Source organism: Phoenix dactylifera, chromosome 12, assembly GCF_051530095.1.
Source record: "Phoenix dactylifera cultivar Ajwa chromosome 12, Ajwa_hap1_PhDact_Kaust_v1.1, whole genome shotgun sequence".
Taxonomy (NCBI): domain Eukaryota; kingdom Viridiplantae; phylum Streptophyta; class Magnoliopsida; order Arecales; family Arecaceae; genus Phoenix; species Phoenix dactylifera.
The window spans coordinates 25,755,316-25,780,124 of NC_143201.1; the positions used below are offsets into that span (position 1 = coordinate 25,755,316).

At 37.7% G+C, this 24,809-nt stretch overlaps 1 protein-coding gene and 1 long non-coding RNA gene across 2 annotated transcripts; both read left to right on the forward strand.

The window, feature by feature from the left end:
- Positions 1-1,526: 1,526 nt before the first annotated feature.
- On the forward strand, positions 1,527-4,222 carry LOC120111924 (uncharacterized). Its single transcript, XR_015972355.2, has 2 exons — positions 1,527-2,070; positions 2,632-4,222. It is a non-coding gene; the product is annotated as an uncharacterized LOC120111924 (long non-coding RNA).
- Positions 4,223-9,252: 5,030 nt separating this feature from the next.
- On the forward strand, positions 9,253-23,500 carry LOC103710040 (BTB/POZ domain-containing protein POB1). Its single transcript, XM_089926461.1, has 6 exons — positions 9,253-9,826; positions 20,353-20,502; positions 21,326-21,443; positions 21,552-21,616; positions 22,079-22,358; positions 22,443-23,500. Exons 1-6 carry the CDS (start codon positions 9,586-9,588, stop codon positions 23,260-23,262), a joined length of 1,674 nt encoding a protein of 557 aa, XP_089782587.1. The 5' UTR covers positions 9,253-9,585; the 3' UTR covers positions 23,263-23,500.
- Positions 23,501-24,809: the final 1,309 nt, after the last annotated feature.

A 24,809-nucleotide genomic window follows, 5' to 3' on the forward strand; every position in this document is an offset into this window, starting at 1 on the left:
CAATCAGCCTTCTAAACGGTGCTTTGGCTGCATTACAGACCAACACAATTTTGTTACGAAGATTTTGGAAACCATCTCATAGACAGAGCCAAGACACAAATCCCTCAACTTCTGAATATAACTGCTAGGTCAACTGCTAAATTCATCGAAGCATAAAATTAAACTCTAAACAAAGTCTAAATGTCTGAAGTTTGGCACCATGAGAGATTTCCAGCAGCACCCAACGTTTAACATAAAGTATCACAACAATCTTGGGTGACAATTTTTTTCTAAGAATTTGTTTGGATGGTTGGGCTGAAAATTATATTAGATTCATAAATAGGGCCAGTATAATCAGCAAGATTATCTTTGGACTGGGTCAGCTCGAATCTCACGAGGAAGGAAAAAAAAAACTCAATCATCCAAACAAGTCCTTAGGGTTTTGTTAATTCTCCTTTCCTCCGGCTTAGGCTCTTATATTTTTCAAGTGTGTTATATTTTTATCTTTTAGTTTCTTAATGAAGCTAGTGGAGCTCATCTCCTCTGCTTCATCGAAAAAGAAAAAAACAATCTTGTACTATAAAAGCAAACAGTTAGAGAAGCTCTCTAAAATCATGCATCCAACCTATACGATATAAATTTTTGCCTTGATTCCAAGTATATGCTAGTGCATAGACGATGTTGGATTTGTTGGCATCCTTTTTCCAGCATCAAAAGCTAAAAAAGTTGCATTAGTGCCTTGTTAACTTAGCACTAATGACTAACAAGCATCAATATAACTTATAAGATAATTATTGGCTAAAATGTAATTTATAACAAGCTAAGATCTCACAAAAAAAACTAACTAGAAGATACTATTTATATTTCTCAGATCTCTACAAATATCCGCACTCTCCATATTATATAATCAACATAAAAAGAAGCTAGAAGTGTAGCTGATTGGATGACAACCTATACAACGCTACTAATCTTTCTCCTCAATTTTTGAATATTTTATTTTCTGATTCGATTTAATTTTATTTGATACCCAAAAAAATATTATCTTCATTTTGAACATATCATTTGAATTGCACGCGTCAAACGCTAAATGCTTAGGTTAGGCGCCGAATTAGGCATCCAAGTTGGGGAAGAACTTGGACCCTACATATTTTTGGGAAGGTCCTAAATATTTAATTACCTTTTATGACAAAACTAGAAGCCATACTCATGCAGCATCTCTTTGCTGTCCATGGCATGGCTTCATGTGGATGCTCAACTTTCAAAAGAAAGTCCCACAAAAAGGAAGCCAAACCTGGAAAAGCAGCCCAAGCTTTCCTGCGCATTCACGCGCCTACTGGGGTCCAGCTTGTTCCCCACAAATGGACCGCCGACTAAAGCCCATTATTTCGGCAGCCAAAGCCTATCAAAAGAGATGCCAAAGGCGCACCAAATCCGACCGTTGCCAGCCTCGTGAGGTGGGATTCGCTTTAAAGGACAAGGGAGAAGACATAGATATTATATGGAAAGAGATGCCCTCTCTCGTTTTCCCAAGAAAGAGATGCCCAAGCTTACCAAAAAGAAAGAGATGCCCAAGTGACCTCCGGCTCAACTACCGAGGAAATCCCTTCCCTTCATGTCCCCATAGTCCATCCGACGGCCCTCGTCGAATCTAGGGTTCCTCTCTCTCCATCCTCTCATGAGCTCTATTTAAAGCCAGGCCCAGCACCTTAATTTGTCCATCCATAGGTTGGCGTATGGATCCTTGAGAACGAAAAGAAAGATACGTAGCCATTGGATCGAGTTGGGTTTTATATACTTTGATGCGAGGAGTTGGTGAGGAGGGTGTGGAGGGGGAGCAGTGGTAAGAAGGAAGGGTGCATAGCTGAAAGAGCTCCTTTCGATCCAACCCACGAGGGGGAGTGGGGTGTATACGGCTGCTGGTTCATGAATACCTTTGGGTGCACCGGTTCGTGAGCAGATGAGGGTGCACCTCAAGGGCTGTGCATGACCCAGGAGACGTCCTTGCCTTCCTTCTTCTCCTGCTTGGATTGAAGGGAGCTCCTCTCTCTCTCTCTCTCTCTCTCTCTCTGGGGTTGTTCTTACAAGTTAAGGGTAAGTGTTCTATGTAGAACTATGGTTTTTATCTTTAATTTATCAATCTCCGTGCATGGTATGAGCTTTCTGGTTTTCTCGAAGATCTTCGAACTGGTAGAGTTAGCAAGTAGCTTCTGTTATTAAGAGATATTTGATTTGGAACGCACAAAATATTTGGTTTGTATTCCGAATATGGTAAGCTTAACGGTACTTTGAATATTTATTAACGAATAGAAGCGGTTCAGCGTTGGGGTCCCTTCGTGCTACCTCGGAGGACCAAAGTTAGGTTCTTTTAAGGGACCCTTCTGTTGTCCGGGGCACTAGTAAAGCCCACTACTTTATCATTTTCTTGTGAGCTCTCGGTCATTTCCAGGATAGTTTATTTTTCACATTTCTTTCATTTGATTCGCATCAAATATGCTTGATTTTGATAAGTTATCTCCTCATGTTTCTTCTTCTTCTTCTTCTTTTTCCTTTCATAAACAGTCCTCTCTTCTTTTTCTTATTTTACGTTTCCTACTTCTAAAGCATCCTATATTTTGAGTAGCTTTTTAAATTTTTGATGAACATTTTGATCAGCTTGAGAGGCACCCCTTTCGCACTTAATATACAGGAGCCAATTAAGAAGTACACTTCCTTAGCTCGTGTCTCATGCATACGTGGCTTTTGTTGACACAGACATGCATGTATATATGCCTTGTAATACTCCTCTGGAAAGATATATGGGAGCTTGTGAAGGCTAGTTTTAAGAGACGAAAACCATGGGAGAATATGGCCATCGCGCCATAGTCTATCAAGTATATGATATTATTTATTTTCTACCTCGATTATTTATCTGATGGTAATTGAATTTTATGGTTCTTTTGTCTTCAGACGGCTGCTCTCTAAGCAGTTTCAACTACTCCAGTTTTTAATATTCTTGGTGCTTGTAAAAAAGACTTGGGATCAATCCTTTTTTCAAACTTTTATGGTTCTTGTGTCTTCAGACGGCTGCTCTCCAAGCAGTTTGAACTGCTCCAGTTTTTAATATTCTTGGTGATTGTAAAAAAGACTTTGGGATCAATCCTTTCTTCAAGGTTGCAGAAATTTAGGGGTAACTGGGGAGGGCCATCCACCATTGTGTAGCCCTGCGCTGACGAGAATGGTTAACATGCTCTTGCATTTCAGAAGTGTTAATTTGACTATACGTGCAGTTTAGTTTTTTCTGAGGTATCTAAAATTAAAATATTCAACAAGCCTTTCATGTTTCTCTTGGATTTCTTAAACATTCAAAACGACTTGATAGAAAAAGTCTAGATATATCCTGCATAGTTATCATGAGCAAAATAAGCAAATTGAATAATCGATGTGGGACTAAATACACACCCGCACGGATTCTCACATACTCCATTCAAATCTAATCACAAACACTACGATTAGCCCGTCGTCAGCCTCTAACATATTTATGTTGTAATGTCTTCTAGTCCACATAGGTTATGGATCGAGTCTGCTTTGATATCATTTATAACAATGAAGGACCTCATTCAAAATAACTACCCAAAAGATATTGTTTGGGTTCATTGATCCTATATAAGTATCTAAGATCTACCTAGCGAATAACCGATGTAGTACTAAATACACGCCCGCACGGATCCTCACAGTTAAAGCAAAGATTCAATATTAGTTAGGTTCTAAACATAAAGGACACTCTAGGTTACCAACGCAATTATATTCAAAAGTTTCAATGTTAGACAAGAAATAGCACTATATTATGAGGTTGGCTCTTACTATTTTGGTTATACCATTACAATATATGCACGCCAATTTGATCCTTCCCACGGTAAGGTTTTAGAAGACCAAGCTGAGCTGCCATCAAGGGAATTGTTGAGTGTGGAGGAGAAGTAGATTTTTTGTTCCCCCTCCTGTTTTTCTGCGCCTATAGAAGGATTTGCCAAGGTAACAATCAGCAATATCACTCTTTAACATGTCCTTCGGCAGGCAAACCTCAGCGAAAATGATTTTACCGGTACTTGTCGCACATCACGTAGCAAATGATTGAAGAATCTTTGGACGACACAGTGAATTCATTGCATGCCATGTATGTGATTTTCAGGTGCAAAAAATATTGGGTAAGTATTCCCAATCCAGTCAACTCGAAATTTATTTAATAATAATATTATTATTTTTTGTTTTATCATCTAAGAATTAATTGTACAGAGGCAATCTCTAAAATTGGATTTTAATGTTCTGGGTTATGTATGAAATCAATATGTAGTTGTTAACCTTAAATATTGTTTAAGCGGTTTGTTCAAAATCAAGGATGATCATGCGAAAATATACCCAATATGCAAAATAAAAGCATAATATATGTAACTTGAAACTTCTGAGATTAGGGAAATTTACCCAAGATCAAGTGTGTACAATCGTGGTCCATGCACATTTTAAGACGTAGGAGTTTAATTTGCTCCTACCACCAAGGCTTGAAATGGGCCAAGCAAATATAAATTTTTTTAATAAGCTGGTCAAATAAGATTAATCAACAAAACAATAGGTGGTCTCCAGTGCCCGAGGCTCCTATTGCTATGGGGTCTGAGAATAGTTAGATGTGTGTAGCCTTAATCCTATGTACATAGCGGTTGTTTGAATAGGATCGACCCATGTCAACATTAATCAAGGCCCATTGGCCACCTATTTTCAGCCCCCCTCCTGCTCTTACCTTATTTTGAAGGTGCTTCATAAGCCATTCTCTAATCAACGATGTAAATTGGCAAAATTGATAAAGCATAAGGTGGATGCCATGTAAACCAATTATATATAAATTGTAGAGTGCGACCAACCATTTCTTCGAAATGATAAAAGATTTATTTTTTAAAAAAAAATACCGGTGGAAGGGAGGCAAGCTTGCAAGTCTCAAAATCATTGATGCCGGTAGAAGATGCATCCATAGGAGTTAGCATGAATAAGTAAATGGCGATCATTCATGTAATATTTGCGTAAATTTGGAATAAATTTTGATTACTCTCTATCCCATTTTCATGAATATGGTGATAATTTATTATCTGTACGTACATGTTCTTCTGCATGGATGGAAATAACTGAAGTGATGAACTTGCAGGATGCTTTCAAGAATTGAAGGCCTACTTACTAATTAAAATGGGGCAGGTTTTTGATTTGTATAGGGTAGTAGGATGGGGTTAGGGTTCAAATATTTGAGTTTTGTTGTTTAAGGCAAGTGGGTTTGGAGCTTGATTAATTCCTCCATTGGTTTTCTGAAAGAGATTATTATAAGGAATTACAATATAGCTGTGGCTTTTGGGAGCTCTATCTACTCATGTTGTATCAACTGCCAAATCACTCAATAGTGGCATTGAATGCAAGTTGGAACTGTTTGAAATTGGTGTTTCTCTCTTGATTGGTATATTGGAAGTTCGAACCTAGCTTGTTGGGTAGGTGCTCTTTTAGTTAAATCTTGTTGAAGGTGCTCCTTAATTTCAAGAACCTTCTAGCTGACCTTCAATATGACAGTTGTGATTTTGATTGCTACAAGATTGATCTGGGAAGAGCTTTTGGTGTCCTGGACATGGATGCATGTTGCCTTATGGAGTGCTGTAAACTTGTCGCACCATCGACTCCCTTTATGAAATTTTATGAAATGATTACAGGATTAACTTTTATGCATGTGGATGCCTGTAGAAGATGCATTCATAGGAGTTAGCATGAATAAGTAAATGGAGATCAGGGGAAAGAGAAGTTTGATCACAAGATAACGTAGATCGTCTTGCGCCCAGGTTTTGGTTTATCGTTAACGTTGGCTTTTCATAATGGTCTCGGAGTCGTCTTCCAAGCCGCAGACATGGGAAGGTTTGAATGATTTATATACGATCCATCAGTTTCCCACGCCGGACACCAGCGTATGATACTCTACCTTCATGGGCCGTAAAGACGTTTTGTTCTGGAAGAGGGCTGATAGCTGAGGCCATCCGAACTGCATTGCAAGTAGGAATTCAAACTACACACGGTTCAAGTCTTTCTCACAGTCCAAGTAGAGATCACAGTAATTGCAGTGTTCATTGAGAAGTTGACTTACCAGCAGCTTCTTGCAGGAGAGCTGCTGCCATCCAACCTGAAATAATTAATGGATTCGAGGCGCAGTCCGAGACCCCCAGATCTATTGAAACTAAGCATTCGAATTAATGATGTAGAGTTCTAGTAGCCATGTTTCTGTGAATGGGCATGTGGTTCAAGGGTGTGTAGGTGATAAACGGCGAGGACAGCACATAAATATGCTTCCCGGATCCAATGCTCCATCGAAGCTGTTTAGCAGCAAATGAGGTGCTTTGACAAATAACTCTCCCAAGAGCCATCAAGATGGTATCTAGTCTCCACCACCTGGCTCCAAACTCCAAAGTAACTGTGGCTTAATAACTACTTGTATGAATGCTTTACCCATCAATGTTTGCTGCCGAAACCTTCGTTCAGAGGGTGACAAATCTTATCCTAAGACTCCAAATGTGGTTTCTTTCGATCAGTGCTGTGACCCCAAAGAAAGGCCCCAAATAGCATGTTGAGTTCATTAATAACATTTCTAAGGACAACACAGTTTTCCCAAGAGATATCGTAGTTGCACTTCCAGAGGGGCAACGCCTTCCGTTTTCTTTTTTGATGAAACAAAGCCTTCCATTTTCAACTGTCTAACCGGCTCTGCAACTTCTTGTACAGAGGGCCGAAGTCGTTAGCAGAGAGTGCCGAGAGCCAGAAAGAAGGATGCTTAGGTATGTCCTGACTCCCATCTTTAATTGGAACATCCAACGCCATTGGAATTGCATGCCGACGACCAACCAGCATGCAGTTTTCCGCGAAAAGGATACGTGAAACCTGCAGCCCCTCGTTAAGATATCTGGAAGGGTTGCAAAGAACGAGTACCCACTGCCCCTCTTTAAGATAGATCTTGACAACATGTCCGCACAAATGATCAAAAAGAAAAGGTGGCGAAGGTCAGCCTTGGTGCAGGCTCGTGGATGACTGGAACCAATCTGAAGGAACACCATTTACTGGAACCGAGAAATTTGGTTGCCTCAAGCAACATTCAAACCAATTCTAAGTTTGATCATCATCATGGTTTTAGATTTTGAGGTCCTCTTCAGAGAGTGCATTAGCTCCTGAGCCAGATAAACAATGTCTGAGATATTGCAGCCATAGACAGAAGCACCTTGTTCATTGGAAATCAGAAATGGCATAATAGGCTTCATACAGTAACTAGGAATTTCGTATAATTACTATCTCGTAAACTGTGTTACATAGACTCGCTGGTCTATAATCTTTTGCCTCAAGGGGATTGGATTTCTTAGGCAGCAGCGCAATGAAAGTGGACTTCCAAATATTCAGCATAGATCCAAATTAGAACTCAAGAACAGAGGAGGCCAAAATGCTTTGAAGAATAAGTTGGAACCTAGGGCATGATCCGAAGACATCTCAGAATCGCATTGTCAAACTCTTCGTCCATGAAATCTACAGTATGACTATGATTATTGCTAGCTGACACAATGTATGGAATCTGATGTGGTGTATATTTGTCGTCCTAACCTCGATAAAGCCCGTAGTCAGCTTTACCTCGATATTGGCCGAAGTGCCGAATTGATCCAACCGAACAATAGGGAAGAAACACGTGTCTCCAATTCAAGCCTAGTTAAAAGCGGCCCATGCCTACTAATAGTGTGACTATAATCATATTAATTTAAGAGCGGTTACTCCCAACTAGCTCAGTCATTATTGCATGATCAAACTGTTATCATCCACGTGCTTAACGTGGGATAGTTACCAAATAGTTACTGCACGTCGCGCCAATTTTGGTAACAAATACCAAACCCATTCCTTATAAGAGGGTGACCAAAGGATCTCCAAAGATGTTTTTTCACTCATTCTCTTTCCTGAAACTCTGCTACTTTTAAGTTTTCCACAATTTTCTCAGAATCCAGTAATTTAAGAATCCAAAAGTTTCCCACTAGACAAATTTTAGAAAGTGGACTTCCTTTTCAATTTCCAACTCGATCAGGTGATACCAAGTAATCCATTTAATCCAAGCTCAGATTCAATGGTCATCGACTTCTTCCACCAACTCTCCAGTCCAAGTTCTAAGCTCAAAGCTAGTCTACCGACCACATTTCTTCACCTCGATATTTGGATTCTAGTGGCAATAGAACTGAAGGAAGCTCTACTATCATAATAGGCTGATAAGAATACCATTTGCCATAAAAAAGATCTTTGAGTAGCTGCTTGATATCGGCATATTTATCACAACGGATCCATCAACTCTTTTAGTTATTGTTATTCTGTTATTGTTCCTCACAATAGTTGCTCCATGGTAGAATTTTATAGTAGCGTCACTGTGCTTCAACCATGAAATTTAAGATTTTTGTAGCCAAGGATTTTTTGCTGCCGCAGGAACTTACGTTACTCCTTGATCAAAGCCAATAATCGTTAGTAATTATTATAAATAAGTCCATCCTCAACTTCAACTGCATGCTCCAAATCTGTTGCTCAAGGTTTCCATTTTCAGAAGTAAAGATATTCTTTACTCTCTGTTCCGCTTCTTCAAAGCAATATTTCCCAATCTAACGAGCATCGACAATTTGATCATATGTGATTTTTTTAAACCCTAAGGCTATATGAAATCTTCTCTAGATAAGAGGTTGAAAGGTGCGACCATGCTCTTTTCATATCTACGATCTAAAACCAGCAATAATGGTTGATATACGATCTCTATAAAGTAATATGTCATCACGGTTTACTTGGGCATCAAAATAGACAAAATTATGGCACATAAAAATAACTCTATTAGCAAATAGAATACCTAATCTAGTACAAATAATTTTGCCTTAGAAGTTATTACATTACTCATCAATACTCCACTCCATTGCATCTACAACAATAGATTTTGAGCAATTTCTAAAGAGCAACGCTATACAGCTTTTATTTCATGTACATGAAAAATTCTCTCTATCACACAATAGTTGGGGAGTGGCACAACTAATGAATTTGATGGTGCTAAGCTAGAATAAAAGGGGTTGTTCATGTGTACACTGTTAAGAATAAGGAAGCTAAAATCTAATTTCTAATTCAAATGACTTTTGTTAAAAGATGATTCCATACTTGCAACCGTATGCTTGAACCAGTCACTTGTAAGAATTTAAAGATTTTATAAATAGGTAAGGAGTCCTCTCATGGCGGTCTGAGATACAATCCAATGCTTGTCTCTTCGGACAAATCCTTTTGTGATTCATCAATAGCCCTTGACTTAAAAAGCTATGTGCGGAAGAAGTTACGAGAACCAAGAGAACAGCCGGCCTGAGTCCGTCCCATTACCATCGCCCTCGCCCCGAATTTTCTATATTAATCTCCGCCGCGCCGAAGGGTACCTTCCTTCCTTTCTCGGCTGTCTGTCCGACCGAAAAGAAGAAAGAAAATTCTAGGGGTAAAAGGTCAAGCAATCGGGAAGCTGCGTCGAGGCTACTAAGGCTTCGATCTTGGCGCTCTCTTTGGAAGGGGAAGAGGGGAATGGGCGGTGGGGATCTCTTCGACCACCGAGCGGTGATGGATTCGGACTTCTGCGGGGCGAGCGGCAGCGACCAGAACTTCGAGTTCGCGTTCAACTCGAGCAACTTCTCCGACCGCGTGCTGCGGATCGAGATCATGGCGGAGCCGCCGGGGAGCAAGTCCGACGGCGAGGGCGGAGCGGCCGCCGTGGAGTGGGCGCGGCACCCCAAGCGCAAGAGGGAGGAGATCAAGAAGGACAAAGGTCACCGCCTACCTCCCGATCTCTTATTCCTCAGAGATTTAGCCCTTTTTCTTTTCTTGTTGCTAAAATCTTTGTTTCTTTTTTCCTTGCATAATCTTGTTTGCAATGGAGAATTTTGTCCTTTTCTTCTTCGTTGTTTTGTGTTTGAGCCTCAATTCGCATGGTATTGTATGGCTGTTTATGATTCCTTTTTTTTTTTAAGCATGCTGGATCAATTTTTTTTTGAACAAAACCCTAATCTTTCCTTCTCGGAGATTTCTTCCCCCGAGTCTGAGGGTCATCGGGTAAGCATATTCGATCAATGTAGGGGCTTGAGTTGTTGAGGATTTTTTTTTTTTTTAAAATTTTATTTAAACCCCTAGCAGATGGAATTCTAAAGAGAGAAACGGCATATTATGGGTAATGAGTAGTTTTTGGTGAGTGAATTATGTGTAGTTATAGACTAAAAAGATTCTCTGGAACATCAGGATCAGGTTAATGAGGCAAAGAAGTAGTGAAAGGTTAGGGGGTTGGACAAACTCTGGGAATTTTATATTTTGTCCCAATGAGATCAATTCATTTCTAGAGTCACTTCGATAGGTTAGGTTCAGCATGGGAAACAAGAAAGATTTAGAATTGAGATAGGATGAAGGGAAACTGTACTTAGGATTTTTTTTTGCCCTTCTTTTCTTTTTCTACATTTGACGTTTATGATTTGCCTTTTTGGTATTTTAGAGCATGTTGGATCGAATTCTTGAATAAAATCCTACGATTTCCCTCTCTAAGATTTTCAGAGACATGGGTTGATGAGTTTTTTCTTTTTAACCCCTACCATGAAAACTGTAAGACAGCTACCTTATGTTACGACGAATGAGTAGTTTTGGACTAAAAGGGTTCTCTGGAACATGATGATTGGAGTTACAAAATCTGAGAATTTAAGTTTTGTCGTGGTAAAGTCACCTCTTTTTTAAGTGGCAGTTTACGGCAAGATCAGGTTGAGCATGGGAAACGAGAAAAATTTACACTTGGGATAAGATGAAGGTGAAGTTTACTTGCTTTTCTTATTTTTTTTCAACTGTTTACTATTGCAGACGGAGATAAGGTTTCGATCAGACGGTGAACAATCCAATACGTTTTCAGCTGAGAATGTGCATAAAGAAAATTGAATGATTATTTATGTCATATATTAGTAGACTGAGTCACTGTCAAGATAGCTTCACCTTTCAAATGTTTTATATCATGGTTAGAGATTATCAATGGATCTTGAAATTGAGCAGTAATCTAGTGACTTTGTATGCGAAAATTAGTTGAAAGCCTTGCAAGGCAATGGTTGTCATCCAAATCCATATACAAGCAAGTTTTTCCATCTTTGCCGAGACACCGGTTGATATTGGTATTGGGCGCTCAATTTCAGCCCTTGTTGTCTTAATAGTACATCCCGACATATTGGCCAACTTGATACCAACATATACTTTTAAATTGTTAAATACTAAATACAATGCCTCAAAGATCCAATTAATCTATGTTTTTCCATATTGAGTGATATTTCTATATCTTGGTTCCTATATATCGATCGAGATTTCAGAATATTGCAGTTCTTTCCAAATCCTTCCAGCCTTCGATCTTAGTTGGCATAAACTGAGATCTCAATTCATCTCATCATTAGCCACTCCTCTTGATGACTGAGATATCGGTTGTTAACTTCTTGCATAACGGGGAGCAGAGTACATCTGAGATCCTCATTGGGACAGTCTGTGTAACACTTTGGTGTTGGTATGTTTGGCTGTATACCCTTATATTCAGGGATGTTAGTGAGGTGGATCTGACCAGAGCATATGTGAAATTTCAAATAGTCCTACAAATCCCTACTTGTCTTGGTTAATAAAGAAGTTGCATACCTTTGATTAGTTTTTAGACCACTAGTTTTATGTATTCCTTGTTCATTAAAGGTATAGAAATTAAGATAGATATGAAAGAGTTATAGTTGGTGCAAATTTTCCTGAAATACATCAATTGAATATTAGTTAGTTTTTGTATAAGATGAAATTTTTTTAAATGTCTAATTTTATGCTTATTAGGCATCAAACTTGGTCTTGAAAATGTCTTAGTTTGGTTATAGCTTGGACCTATGTTTTTAAGATTGTGGTCATATTGTAAATTACAGTGGGAGTCAATTTGGATACTGGCTTGTATTGGAGAGTTAGAATTGTCCTTTTTTCTAAAAAAACATTTAACAAGGGTAAAACAATAAGATAAAGTAAGAAGCATGATCTAACTGTAATTTGAATTATTAATGAGTAAGAAGCCATCATATAAAGAAATAAAAATTTAGTTTCCAACAATCACAAGCTCATAGATATCGTGTCCAAGAAACAAACACTTTGTTGATTATTCAATATGGTTAAATGCCATCATACAAGTGTATGGATATCTTAATTTGATGTAAGAAGATGCACATAGACAAGGTTATCGGACAAAGAAAAAGATGTGAAATGTCATCATTATCATTATCATCATTGTTCTCAGGTTTGACATGCAAAATTGCCTTCTTTCCTCTTGCCCCTTGATGAACTAAGTTCCCCCCATGGGCATCTTGATAAGGAGTTTTCTCACCTTTATGAGCAATCTAACTTCTATATGAACGTGAACAAAAAGAAAAAAATGCATTGCATCAATTCATCTTCGAAAGTAGAAGGTTGTGGAAGAAAAGCAATCGGATTCTGAAAATAGTATAAGAGATGAAGTTTTAGGTCTTATATCCTCAACAACTAGATTTCTTTTTTGAAAGTTGAAATCCTTGAGATTGCTAGTATTATGTTTTGGGAGATTATTGATGATGAATTGATCATCATGAAAGTCAGACATTAATGGATCTTAAAAAATGGACATTGCAGTTGCTTTAATATGCAATAACTTAATATTAATCTGGATCTTACAACAGAAAGGATCGTAAAATCGACAATATGAATCTTACCATCCATGTCTGGATCTTGCAATCCAAGCTGCTCCTAATCCATGGATCTGATCCATATTGCTGAAGCCTACTTTGATCTGGATTTTACCATCCATTACCGTGGATCGTAAGATCTTGAGATTTGTGCTTGGACTATCACGGGCTTAAATTCATTAAGTTTGTATTTAGAGTGGTCTGGCAACTTTTTAACGTAGGGCACAGTAAGAACCCAAATTTTGTTGATTAACATATTTCTTATTTGTTGTGATGGATTCCATATCTCATCTTCTGCATTCCTTATCTGATCTTCTGGCTCATCTCATCCTCTCTTTCTTCCTTTCCTTTCATTTTTCCCATCTTTTCTTTTTGGTTGGAAAAATGACGGCCAACATGTTTTTTTTTCCTTTTTTTTTCTCCTATTCCTGACAGCACTGACACAGCCATCAAGCAGATGATCTAAAAAACATCACTAAGATAATTTTTGATGCCCCGGAAGAACATGATTCTTAATTTCATGTGCACATCAGTTTCAAATCTACTATCCAAAAAAGTTAAACACAAGAGTGAATACTACTTCAGAGTCCAGCTTATTGGTGGTTAAATACGTTTCCATATATCAAGAGAAGCTAGATGCAATCATGCTTCCAATTCAAGAAGTTACAAAAAAACTGATCATGAAATGTCTATGTGGTGAGGAACTTCTATGCAGTACTATTTACATGTTACTTTTTGTTGTTAGTTTGCTTAACCGTTAAAAAGATGATAAGGGATATGACTATAAACTTGTTGCATGCATTGTTTACATTTTTTTTTGTTAGTCAATTGAGCACTATATAATTTCTAATTAACTTATACAAATGATCTAGTGATTGGATTATATTGTTAACTATTGTTTTCTTTAAGGGCATTGCATGACCTAATGTATGCAGCATGAAATAATAGTGAAAATCTGTCTTTTGCCCAATTTATTCTCAACATAACTTGTGATATCATGGTAAGTAACACATTACATGGTCACATTAGTCAAGAAAGGTTTCCTTGACAGCTCGATGGTTAAATGCTACTCTCATCCTCCCTCTTTTCTCCATTTCTTTTACTTTTTCCTGTTTTATCCTTCCTATATCTAGTTGTCTGTCACTCTAGACATTTTGTTTTATCTTTATGAATTGCCAAAGAAGAAATGATTCATTCTGTCCTGTACTCAAATTTCTGACTAAAACCAACTGAGTAGAAATTGCAAGTATCCCACCTTCTCTATTCCTTTTTGCCAATTTTAAATTAATCAGACATGCAAGTAAACTGGAGTTGCTGTTATCTTCATCTATATATTTTTGAAATATTATGAAAGAATAAATGTCAAGATTTAGGTGGATAAATATCTTTTTTTTTTAATTTAATAGTACATGGAAAAGAATAACTTGCTTATCCATGGCTGTTTATGAACATCAAAATTCAGATTACTCAAAGTCACTCATGTGCTATTCTCCTTAAATAAGATTTACTTCTGTCATCACAAGTTCTGTCACTTTGCTTTTTCCCCCAGTTTATTGATCCATGATCATTTATGTACTGAAATTTCCCATCACAATTTATATCATAGGCTAAGATGCTTTCTCCATCCAACTAACACATAATAAATTATATTAATCCACCCTAAACTTAGATATTGACTTCTTAATCTTTGTTTCTTTCTTTCTTCGTTACTCCCCCCTGCTGCCTCCATCATGTGATCTTCTACTTGAATCACATTTTCTTTGGAATGGGGGGACTAGATGAAAGCAGCTCTTTAGCAGTGGATATTGTTGTAGATTTTCTTATATATCATCATTGTGCCTTTAATTTCAAGACGCTTTTTTTTTATGGTTCTAATTAAAGACATATTGGAAGGTGATTCTATTGGTTAGGATATTGAGAAGTTGGGGTCTTTTTTGGGGATATGCTGAAGATGTTTTACCTCTATCAGACTTATTGCAGCTCATACTTTGACAAATTTTTGATGATCTCACCCTGCCAAGAAGATCAGTCTTGAGAATATCTGATTTATTCTAATAATATTAGTCTAGTATCAGGTACAAGTGATGAATATGATGAATTATTCAACATAACTCAAGATTTTTCTAAATCAATTTTTCATATTTTTTGTTGTCCTAGCCAACCAAATGAAATCTCAAAATGTAAATGAGTAGCACAATGAGCAAGGCTTTATTTTACTAATGATGGGTTATGACTTCTAGTGGGCTAAAAAATAATAGCAAGTAAAATTACTTCCAGAGTGTTCCTTTCCTCTGGGCCACAACTATGCCATATCATATGATGTTAGTAATGGAGACTTGAAATGGCATTTTGGAACAATCATAATGACCTTGATCAGTTTGTGGTATAGTTCTACCTCAGAATAAACTTCTTAGCCCTAGCACCATGAATATTCTTAATCTTGTTTAATAACTCGAATTCACCTCTGAAACTTAATAGACTTGTAAATGAATACTTAGAGCTCAAATTTAACCAAATAAAAATAACTACAAACTCTGCATTTTGTTCTTCTGTATGAGTGCTATGTTTTTATAAGAATGCACCTCAGGTTTAATTATACTGCTTAGAGTTTTTCCCCTTCAAAGAGTCCTAGAACACTCATAAGATCTGGTTTCATCAGTATTTAGCTGCTTTGGCATATGCTGAGAATATTGTAAGACAACTTTCTAATAAACCATAAAACATCAAAGTTTCCTGTTTGGACTGATTTTACTCAAAAATTTAACCAGATAGGAAGATGCATGAGACATTCCAATTCCTGTTCACCTATAATTTATGAGACTAAAAGAAATAAATCTGATATTGTTAGATTGTGGTGAGTTTGTAGACTGTACTATATCTGTGCAAATACTAGGAAATTAGTTGCATATTCCTCGAGTCTTGGGGTGTAAGAGTTTCCTTTAATGAGTCTTAGAAGTTAGAATGCGCATAAATTTCACATCTCCGATTTTAACTATAGTTGAAGGAAGCTAGATTGATAGTGGACTTGGATTTCAGTGAAGGATCTGGCACATTGCAACCTCAGGTAGGCTTAAACCTTAAAATACTAGTAGCTTAATATTTGTTTTATCATATTTAAAGCTAATAAATTGTTTTCCCATTACATGCTTGTTACTATATGTGTTCAGAGGCATAAAGGAGCAGAAAATTAGATAAGTGAATAATGATAGATAAATGGAGGTGTTATGAACATTGGAAAGCTAAAAAGTGTATGGGCATGGGATTATCTCTTGCTATATATAATGAGAACTCCAAAGTGTTAGAGGTCTGTCGTTTGACATTCATTCGACTATCTCACATGATCTCACATGAGATGGGAAAATGCTGGCAATTGTGACTGCACGTGAGGAGAGAGAAATTTGAGTTTCCCCCTTTTTTCCCTTCTCTCCTATATCCCAACTTTTGTTTTCTTTGAAATCCTGCTAGAGGAGATCACTTGGATCTCGACTTGAGCACGGTGCTCTTATAGGATAGTCATAGGAAAATTAAACAAAAATTAAATCAGTTGGGTCGAGTGCCGATGAAGAAAAATACTTCTATTACTCATTAAAGTTAGAAAATACTGGAAATCTAAGGCTCATGAGTTAAAAAACGATAGGAAATTTAAAATAGAGATGTAACTTTATAAGTAAATGAGATTGTTTTTCAAATCTAGCTATAGTATTGCAAGTTGAAGGGAAAAAACAAATTGGACGCCAAATTATCTTTGATGCTATATGAATCTAAATATCCAGAGTTAGTTTTTTTTTGGCTTCTCGTGCTTCGCATGTGCTGAGTGCTAGGAGCTGGAATGAGACCTTGAATAGGGTTTGACAATAAAAAGGTTTCTATAACTAATGTTACCAAATATTCTTTCCTATTCAGGAGCCTTGATGCTTTTGGGTTTTTGTTAGTATCAATTTTTTTAGAGTATCTAGGGATCCAAAAAAAGTCCGGTTGATTATTTGTCTTATTGCATCATGCATTTAATTAACAAGGATATTTGACGACAAGTTATTACATAGGCGAGCCTTGGAGTAATGGTAAGCTTGCTCCATTATAACTTGGGTGACATGAGTTTGAAATATGGAAATAGCATCTCCACATGCAGGTGTCCCCGATCCGCTACGGCGAGAGCCTTGTGCACTACAATGCTTTTTTATTTGATGATAAGTTATTATAAACCCTTTGATTTTCCCATCAATGTCGTTTAGGTGAAAGTTTGTGTTTATTTATGTTAGATGTTATTTTAGAGTACTTGTAACTTCATAGGGATTGTATCATATACTTCAACAGGATGTTGCTATTTGGATGTACCTAAAGCTCTAATAGCCTTCCTAGTTTGATATAAATCTTTAAGTTGTTTAGATTGGGATTTTACCAAATACAAGGCCTCCACTATTCTGCCCTCCATGACAGGCATTTGTATGTCAGGTCCAAACTGTGCATTAGTTTTTCTTACTGGTTTTGGTTGTTGGTTATGTATGCGGACAGTATTTACCTGTGGCATATGCTATATGGCTTACTTTTTGTGGCAGCGAGCTACTTCCATCAAACAACCATAATGAGCAGTTGGTAATTCATGGTGCCCTAAAATTGCCCTATATGTTGGACTGATGCAGAAATTCCTTGATTAGGTAAAAATCTCCAATATGCCATCTGAACTGCCTTTGAGCCACATAATTAGGCGGTCCCTCCTCAACCCTACTCGGGTGGCCCTTATACGTAGGCAGGCTTCTTAGCAACTGCCTCAGTCAGCCTGCCTAAGCTAACTGGGTCAAGCTTAACCTACAAAATACCTCACTTAGTTGCAACAGATTTACTGATTAGTTGTTTCTTTTGAACTTTCTATTGGTTTTCAAGATTGCCTATTATATTTAACTCGTGTGAATAACTTTGCATGTTTTAGTGAATGATCAATTCATGTTACTGTATGATATGTAGGGAAAGATTGTACTTCTACATCACATCATGTTGTGTTGCATAGGTCCACATTGAACTGGAAAAGTTAGTTTAACTACCATTTTGTTTCCTTTAATTTCTTTTGACAAATTTTATAGCTAATTTTATTTTCTTATGAACTTCAATTTATTTTTTTTTTAAATCCAAAGTTTATATTAGTTGTTTGCCTTTTGCCTAAATGCTGTGTGGTCCCCTATGCTTCAATACTACAGTAGCTTTTTAGAACACAATGGATGACCGTGACTCGTAAATCAGGCTGACCTTTATAACATCAAATTTGAGGCAACTGTCTGTTGTTTATAAGAAATTTGATTCATTAATCTATTTGACAAGGGTTACGAATAAGAGTGTCTTTCAGTTATGTTTAGGTGTCAGGCTTACATGATTTCTTGATTTTGCAAATTATCCAAGATTAGTCTAAGATTTCTTTTCATTAAATTTGCATTTGATCTAATTTCAAATGGAAAATGGTCTTTAATGTCAAGTGGATATACATACATATATATGAATATACAAAATTCTTAACTTAATATCTATGAGTAATATGGTTTTGTTTTGTTTTTTTCATCATATGATTGTTTTATAAGACTACGTTGAAGATGCAATATATGTATACTAGAATAAAATATTAATGAAACTTCATGAACTTAAAGAAATACTTTATTATGAGTAATGACATGTGCCATCATATTATTACATTCGTGTCATGTTAAGGATTTCTATCAAAAAGTTGTTTGTTCTAATTTATAGGTTAATGGAGTGGTCTGTGATATCTATTGTCCCTTCAAGGGCTATTCTGAGTGAAAAATGGTCAATGCACGGCATATAAGTATTTGAATCTATTTTGTGCATGACATGGAACTCAATATCATCATCTGGCTTTGAAGTTTTAAGGCTTTTAAAACTCACTGCTTTACACTCTTTGAACCCCCAATGTTGCAAAATGTGTTTATGGGTTCATTTTAGCAATCTTCCAAAGGTCTGATCAGCATTCTAACTGTTGTGTTAGGAGAGCAATTTAAAAGTGAGGTCGTTATGTTCTGACCAAGAGGTGTAAACGGGCTGATCTCAGCCAAGCTAGGCCTAGCTAGAGCTGAGCTAAATGATCCAGAGAGTTGATCTGAGCTCTGCTCAAGCTTGTTACAGCCTGGCTAGCCCGGGCTTGAGCTTAGGTTATTTACATTTCGAGGCATCTCGAGCTCAGCTGACTCGTTTGCTTTCAATATCAACGTTTTGTAGGAGGTTACAACTAGAGCAGGAGAGTTGGCTTGGGTGGCGGGAGCTGCAGAGTTGATGTATTTAAAATTACATTTTCATAATGAGCTTATTTGAGCCGAATACAAGCTTCTCTTGAACAGCTCGTTCATTTGACAGCTCTAATTCCTAAGGAGACACTCGTTCACTAATGCCATTATTATTGTCTGGTTCATGTAAGGTTGTTATTGCTTGGTATTTTGAAACAATAGATTCCAACAACCCTATAATGGTTATTTTTTCCCTTTTAAATTCAAAAAAAAGTGTTTATAATTTGTATTCCCTGGAGAAAGCTTTAATTATCATGTGATCATGGTATAGCCTATTAGGAAATGTTGTACATAACTATATTATGACCTTTGCCATATGGATCATATTGGGCAGTGTAGAGAGCTAATAAGCATAAGAGAAATGTAATAGACATGAGAATGTTCCGGTGGATCTCTGGCTGAACTAGATGGATAAAATATGGGGTACATTTTCTGAAGATTATAAGTTTTATTAGTGGAGGATCAAGGAGAACTTGTTTTTGAGGTGCTGTAGACTTGTTAATGTAGGACACTGACAGACTGACAGTCCTTGTGAGGCAGTGCAATGACCAAAATGATTGATGTAAGACACTATTCAATAAAGAGGACTTGTCTTGGGAAAGGTACCAACTCGAACTGATGGAACATGGCTTATTGTTTATGTTTATACCTGTTAATAAATGTTAAAATTGTTGGGCATTGGTTAATATAAGTGCATGCTTTTCTATGTCCATATTATTGTTATAGGTCTTGCACTGTTATTTCTGTTATGCAATATTCAGTCTTATAACTGTAGGTACATCCAGGTAGTATCAGAAAAAAATTGATTGCGGTTATGGGGAAGATTTTAGCGCTGTCATCATTCACCATCTGATCTTTTTTTTTGGGGAAAAATCAATTCTATCACTTCTTCAATGATTACATGTGATGCAACATCAAGTTTATTGGAGTTGTCTGACTGATGGTTCTAGCTTTCCCACTAGAAAACTTTTAACCACAACAATTATAGTTTATAATACATTTTCATTCTCCTCTGAAATCTAGCTTATAGTATTTGCAGTGATATCTACCTTTCTAAGGAAATGTACGGAAATTCTTGTGAATGCCACTGTAATCTTGGCTGATCTAGGGCAAACACAGTCTTGCCAAATTATCATTAGATCTAATGTTGCTGACTGTTTTTGGAGGTTTTTTCAAAAAAAAAATATTGATGTATTATTTGAAGGATTTTGGAGAAGTAGTTGCCCATTAATATGATTTGTGTAAACTATTCTTTCATATGTTGAATTGTTAATTGGTCATATTAAATAAATATGTTTCTTTTTTCTTTCTTTTAGAATCTTTAGCTGCAGAGTCTGCAAAGTCTCCGACAGAGCATATCTTGAATTATGACCAGCTCGACACCGAGGATTGTGTAGCTTTTGAAAATAATGATGAGGATGCAGTAGCAATGATTGAAGAATCACCACCAAATATTGGTCGAGATGGTAGAAACAATTACTGTTTCAAAATTTTGTTTGATTTAATTTCTGAGATGAAGTTATTTTCCAGCCTATATTTAGATGGTCATCTGTCAGAAAGTATGGATGGAAACTTTTGGTACTACCTCATTCTGATAATTTAGATTAGTGTTATGCATTTTCAGTTGCTTTTCTGATGTCTATTATGATACCAACCATTGATTGCTTGCCATCTTCTGGCCTTTATGCTACCAACCATTGACTGGTTACCATCTTATGTAAAGTTCTATTATTTCTTCTATGGTATGATTATTAGTCTCTATGTTGTAACATAAAAAATTAATTGGATTTTTCCCTTCATGCAATTCAATATTTTTAAGTGTTAAAACAGCTTCTAGGCACTCCACTTTATGTGTAGAATTGACAGTCAGACCCTCATAGGGCTTGATCCTTACACGATTGACCAAACTACAAACTAGCATCTATGCAACTCCTTTGTTTCTGCCCATTATAGAGCAAGAACTGAGCCAACGGTGCTGTATTTATAATTTATGGGAGTCTTTATCTACAATTATAAAGGTGTGAAGTGAAAGTGTGAAGTTGGTTGTCTGGCCAGCCAAAGAGTTTATAATAGTAGAATTTGAGCAGTGGTAGACTGGAGCTTAGGTGGTTCAGCAGAAAAGTCAAATAGATCATATGACTTCGTATAATTTTCAAGACCAATTAAAAATGTTTCAGATTATTATTATCATTATTTTTCTTGCCATGTTTGATCGCAGACCTTTATTTGTTGGCATTAGTTCTGTAGTTTTTGTTTGCAATTCTAATTGGAAAGTATAAATCTTTGGAGGTGATGATTCACAAAGCAATGATTCAACCTGGAGCATGGAATGCTCTAATGTTCTGAGGGTTAAATCTATTTACATCAGTTCTGCAATATTGGCTGCAAAAAGCCCATTCTTTTACAAGGTAAGAAACTGCCCCACCTCTCCTTATGTAGAATCTGTACTCTTCTGTTCTTCTCTTTCCTTGACTGTAATGACTATGCAGCATTCTTAACATATTTTTTGCTCTTTGCTTTTTTCAAATGGCATGAGGGAGTCTGACCAACGTCATGCTACCTTAAGAATCAATGCATCAGGTAATTTTGAAGAATTGCTATGATGGTTTCAAAATGGTACATGCAAGCTTGACTATTTGCAGTTGTTCATCAACTTCTAATCTGCATCTCCTTGTCAGATCTTCACCTTAAAGAAGAAATATAACTGTTTGATTTATTGTCATACTCTTGAATCCCTATTTAATTAGGTTTTCATGAAGAAGATTATTAACATTACTCCACAGCTAACTACGTTATATTTGGTGTAATCTGTTAGCAGCTCTGTAAATTGTCACTAGTCTAAGAAAGTTGAGATAGCATGATGTTGAGTCGCATAAACATGTTTCTCAATTCTTGTATTATTAGTTCATGTTGTCCGATATTAATGTCAAGCTTACTATGCTAGAAACCACCATACAACGTTGAGTTATGACTTATCATTTTATATAGATAAATGCTTTTTGGTATGTATCACTTTACTGAATTATTTTCTTTCTGGAACAGAGGAAGCTGCTCTTATGGAGCTTTTAAGTTTTATGTATAGTGGAAAGTTGTCAACCACCTCACCTTCCCTCCTCCTGGATGTGCTGATGGCTGCTGATAAGTTTGAAGTTGCTTCTTGCATGAGACACTGCAGTCAGTTGCTTAGAAGCTTGCCAATGACCACAGAATCTGCACTTCTGTATCTGGATCTCCCTTCTAGCGTTTCAATGGCCTCTGCAGTCCAGCCAGTGACTGATGCAGCCAAGGAGTTCCTCGCCCATAAATATAGGGACATAACTAAGTGAGTTAATTTGTGCCATTAGGTGTTATATATAAACTTTTTATCGCTATGTCAATATGAACTTAGCAGTTATTCTACTGGCAGGTTTCAAGATGAAGTGATGAATCTTCCTCTCGCTGGCGTTGAAGCTATCCTGTCCAGCAATGACCTCCAGGTGGCATCCGAGGATGCAGTCTATGACTTTGTGCTCAAGTGGGCCCGTGCTCAGTACCCGAAGTTGGAGGAACGGCGTGAGATCTTAGGGTCCCGCCTTATCCGTCTTATACATTTCCCTCATATGACTTGCAGGAAGCTTAGGAAAGTTCTTACATGCAATGACCTGGACCATGAGCTTGCTTCCAAGGCTGTCACTGAGGCACTCTTCTTCAAGGCAGATACCCCGCATCGGCAGCGTGCCCTTGCTTCAGATGAGTCGACCAGTCAGCGGTTTGTTGAGCGGGCATACAAATACCGTCCTTTGAAAGTGGTAGAGTTTGATAGGCCCCACCCACAATGCATAGTCTATCTGGACCTGAAGCGGGAGGAGTGTGCCAAACTGTTCCCTTCAGGCCGGGTTTACTCTCAGGCATTCCACCTTGGCGGGCAGGGCTTCTTCCTCTCGGCTCACTGCAACCTGGATCAGCAGAACTCATTCCACTGCTTCGGGCTCTTTTTGGGGATGCAAGAGAAGGGTTCCATCAGCTTTACAGTAGACTATGAGTTTGCTGCAAGGACCAGGCTGTCGGGAGAGTTTGCCAGCAAGTACAAGGGCTACTACACTTTCACGGGTGGGAAGGCGGTTGGGTACAGGAATTTGTTCGCCATACCATGGACATCATTCATGGCTGATGATAGCCTCTTCTTCATCAATGGTGTTCTTCACTTGAGGGCTGAGTTGACCATTAAGCAGCCATCGGCATCTTAGCAGAACCAGTGGATCTACGGCTGTGTACAGAAGGTCACCCCCATGAATGTGTCACAGGTGTTGTATATTTCATGGATACTGTTGGATGTTTTCTTGTTTTACTTGCCCAGGCACTTTGTGTCAAACCTAATGAAGAAAGAAAGAAGGTCGGTAAGCGTGCTGTCCCAATGTCAGTCTTTTTTGTTTTCTCTACAAATTTGAAATGCAAGGATTGGATTGTGGTTATGGTGATACATAAGCTCCCATCTTGGAGGAAATCATCAAATTCCTAAAAGTTCATCCTTTGGTATCTTCAGAACCTAGTCGTTTAATGTTCGGGTTGTTGGATTGTTTCATCATCTTTTAATGCTTTCAGGTAGCAAAGATACCATTTTTGTCTCTAAAAGCAAAGATCCAAAACCTTGCTTATTTAACATCTATGAACCTCAGGATGTAAATGCCTGCTGGGACAAAATTGGCTACTTAGCATGCTTTGTTTTGCACTAGAAAAAGAAAATTAAAAAAAAAATTCATATTTTAGGATTAAAAGAGTGCTTTTTCTCTGGTGATGGGTGTATATTACACAGTATTTATAAGAACAAAGCAGGGGCACGCTAGAAGTGAGCCATTTATCTGTCTACTTGTCGCTGTCAAACTCAACATCTATCTGGCTTTTTTTTGGATTTTAAGATTTCCAGTAATAACAAAGTCTGGTTACAAAACTAGTTCATGTTTTGCAGTCAGTTTATAATATTATTATCTCACGCATCTTAGATGTGTTAGGAAGGAAACATGATTTTATGGTGATAATATACACTGCATGGCATTTATAAGAGAAAAGCAGGGATGCGTCGAGGAAATGAGACATTCATCCAAAGGCTCGGGATGCTATAGTCAAACTTCCCGTCCTTCGGTTGAAGTTCTTTATGATGAAGGTTTGCGGCAACCATATGCAATATAGCTTATAGCTATAACAGCTTGTTCACGTCTTCCCCTTTTTTCCCCCTTTGTTCTCTTTTTAAAGAAAGGGAGGAGCAAGAGCTCCATTGAACTTAATTCAGAAAATGAATGAAAGGAGAATCTCCATTTGAAGGAAGGGGGTATAGGCAGTCCGCCAAACGAACGAGTCTTCCACCAAAAGAAAGAACTCCTTTACACTGGGGTATATTCGGATTTCTCTAGGAGAGATTGCCAGCCTTGGGGTAAGTCACTGAGTAAAGAGAGAGGAGAAAAGAGAAGACAAGGGAGGCGGCCTTGCACCAATCACAACGAAAGTTGCCGGTGACAGCGAGCGCCGGCATCGGCCACAGACTGGACTTCGCCAAGAACCCCAACAATAGCCACCTCAATGGTGGCCGACGGTGGAAGAAAACCCGAACGGAGGAAAAACAACGGAACAGGGGGAGGCCCTGTTTCAACGGAATCCGGCGACCCTCCGACTCAAATCGGCCTTTAACGGCGGCCCAAGAAAGCAAGGAGAAGAAGGAATTGGGCCTTTCTTTTTTCCTATCACGCGTAAAGCACGCGCGTCTACCCCACTTCGGGCTGGGCCCTTAGGCCTCCTTGTC

Coding starts and splice junctions, on each gene's coding strand:
- LOC103710040 (XM_089926461.1), top strand. CDS start 9,586: ATGGGCGGTGGGGATCTCTTCGACCACCGAGCGGTGATGGATTCGGAC. Junction 21,444..21,551: donor AAAAGCCCATTCTTTTACAA/GGTAAGAAACTG, acceptor TTTTTGCTCTTT/GCTTTTTTCAAATGGCATGA. Junction 21,617..22,078: donor CTTAAGAATCAATGCATCAG/GTAATTTTGAAG, acceptor TTTCTGGAACAG/AGGAAGCTGCTCTTATGGAG.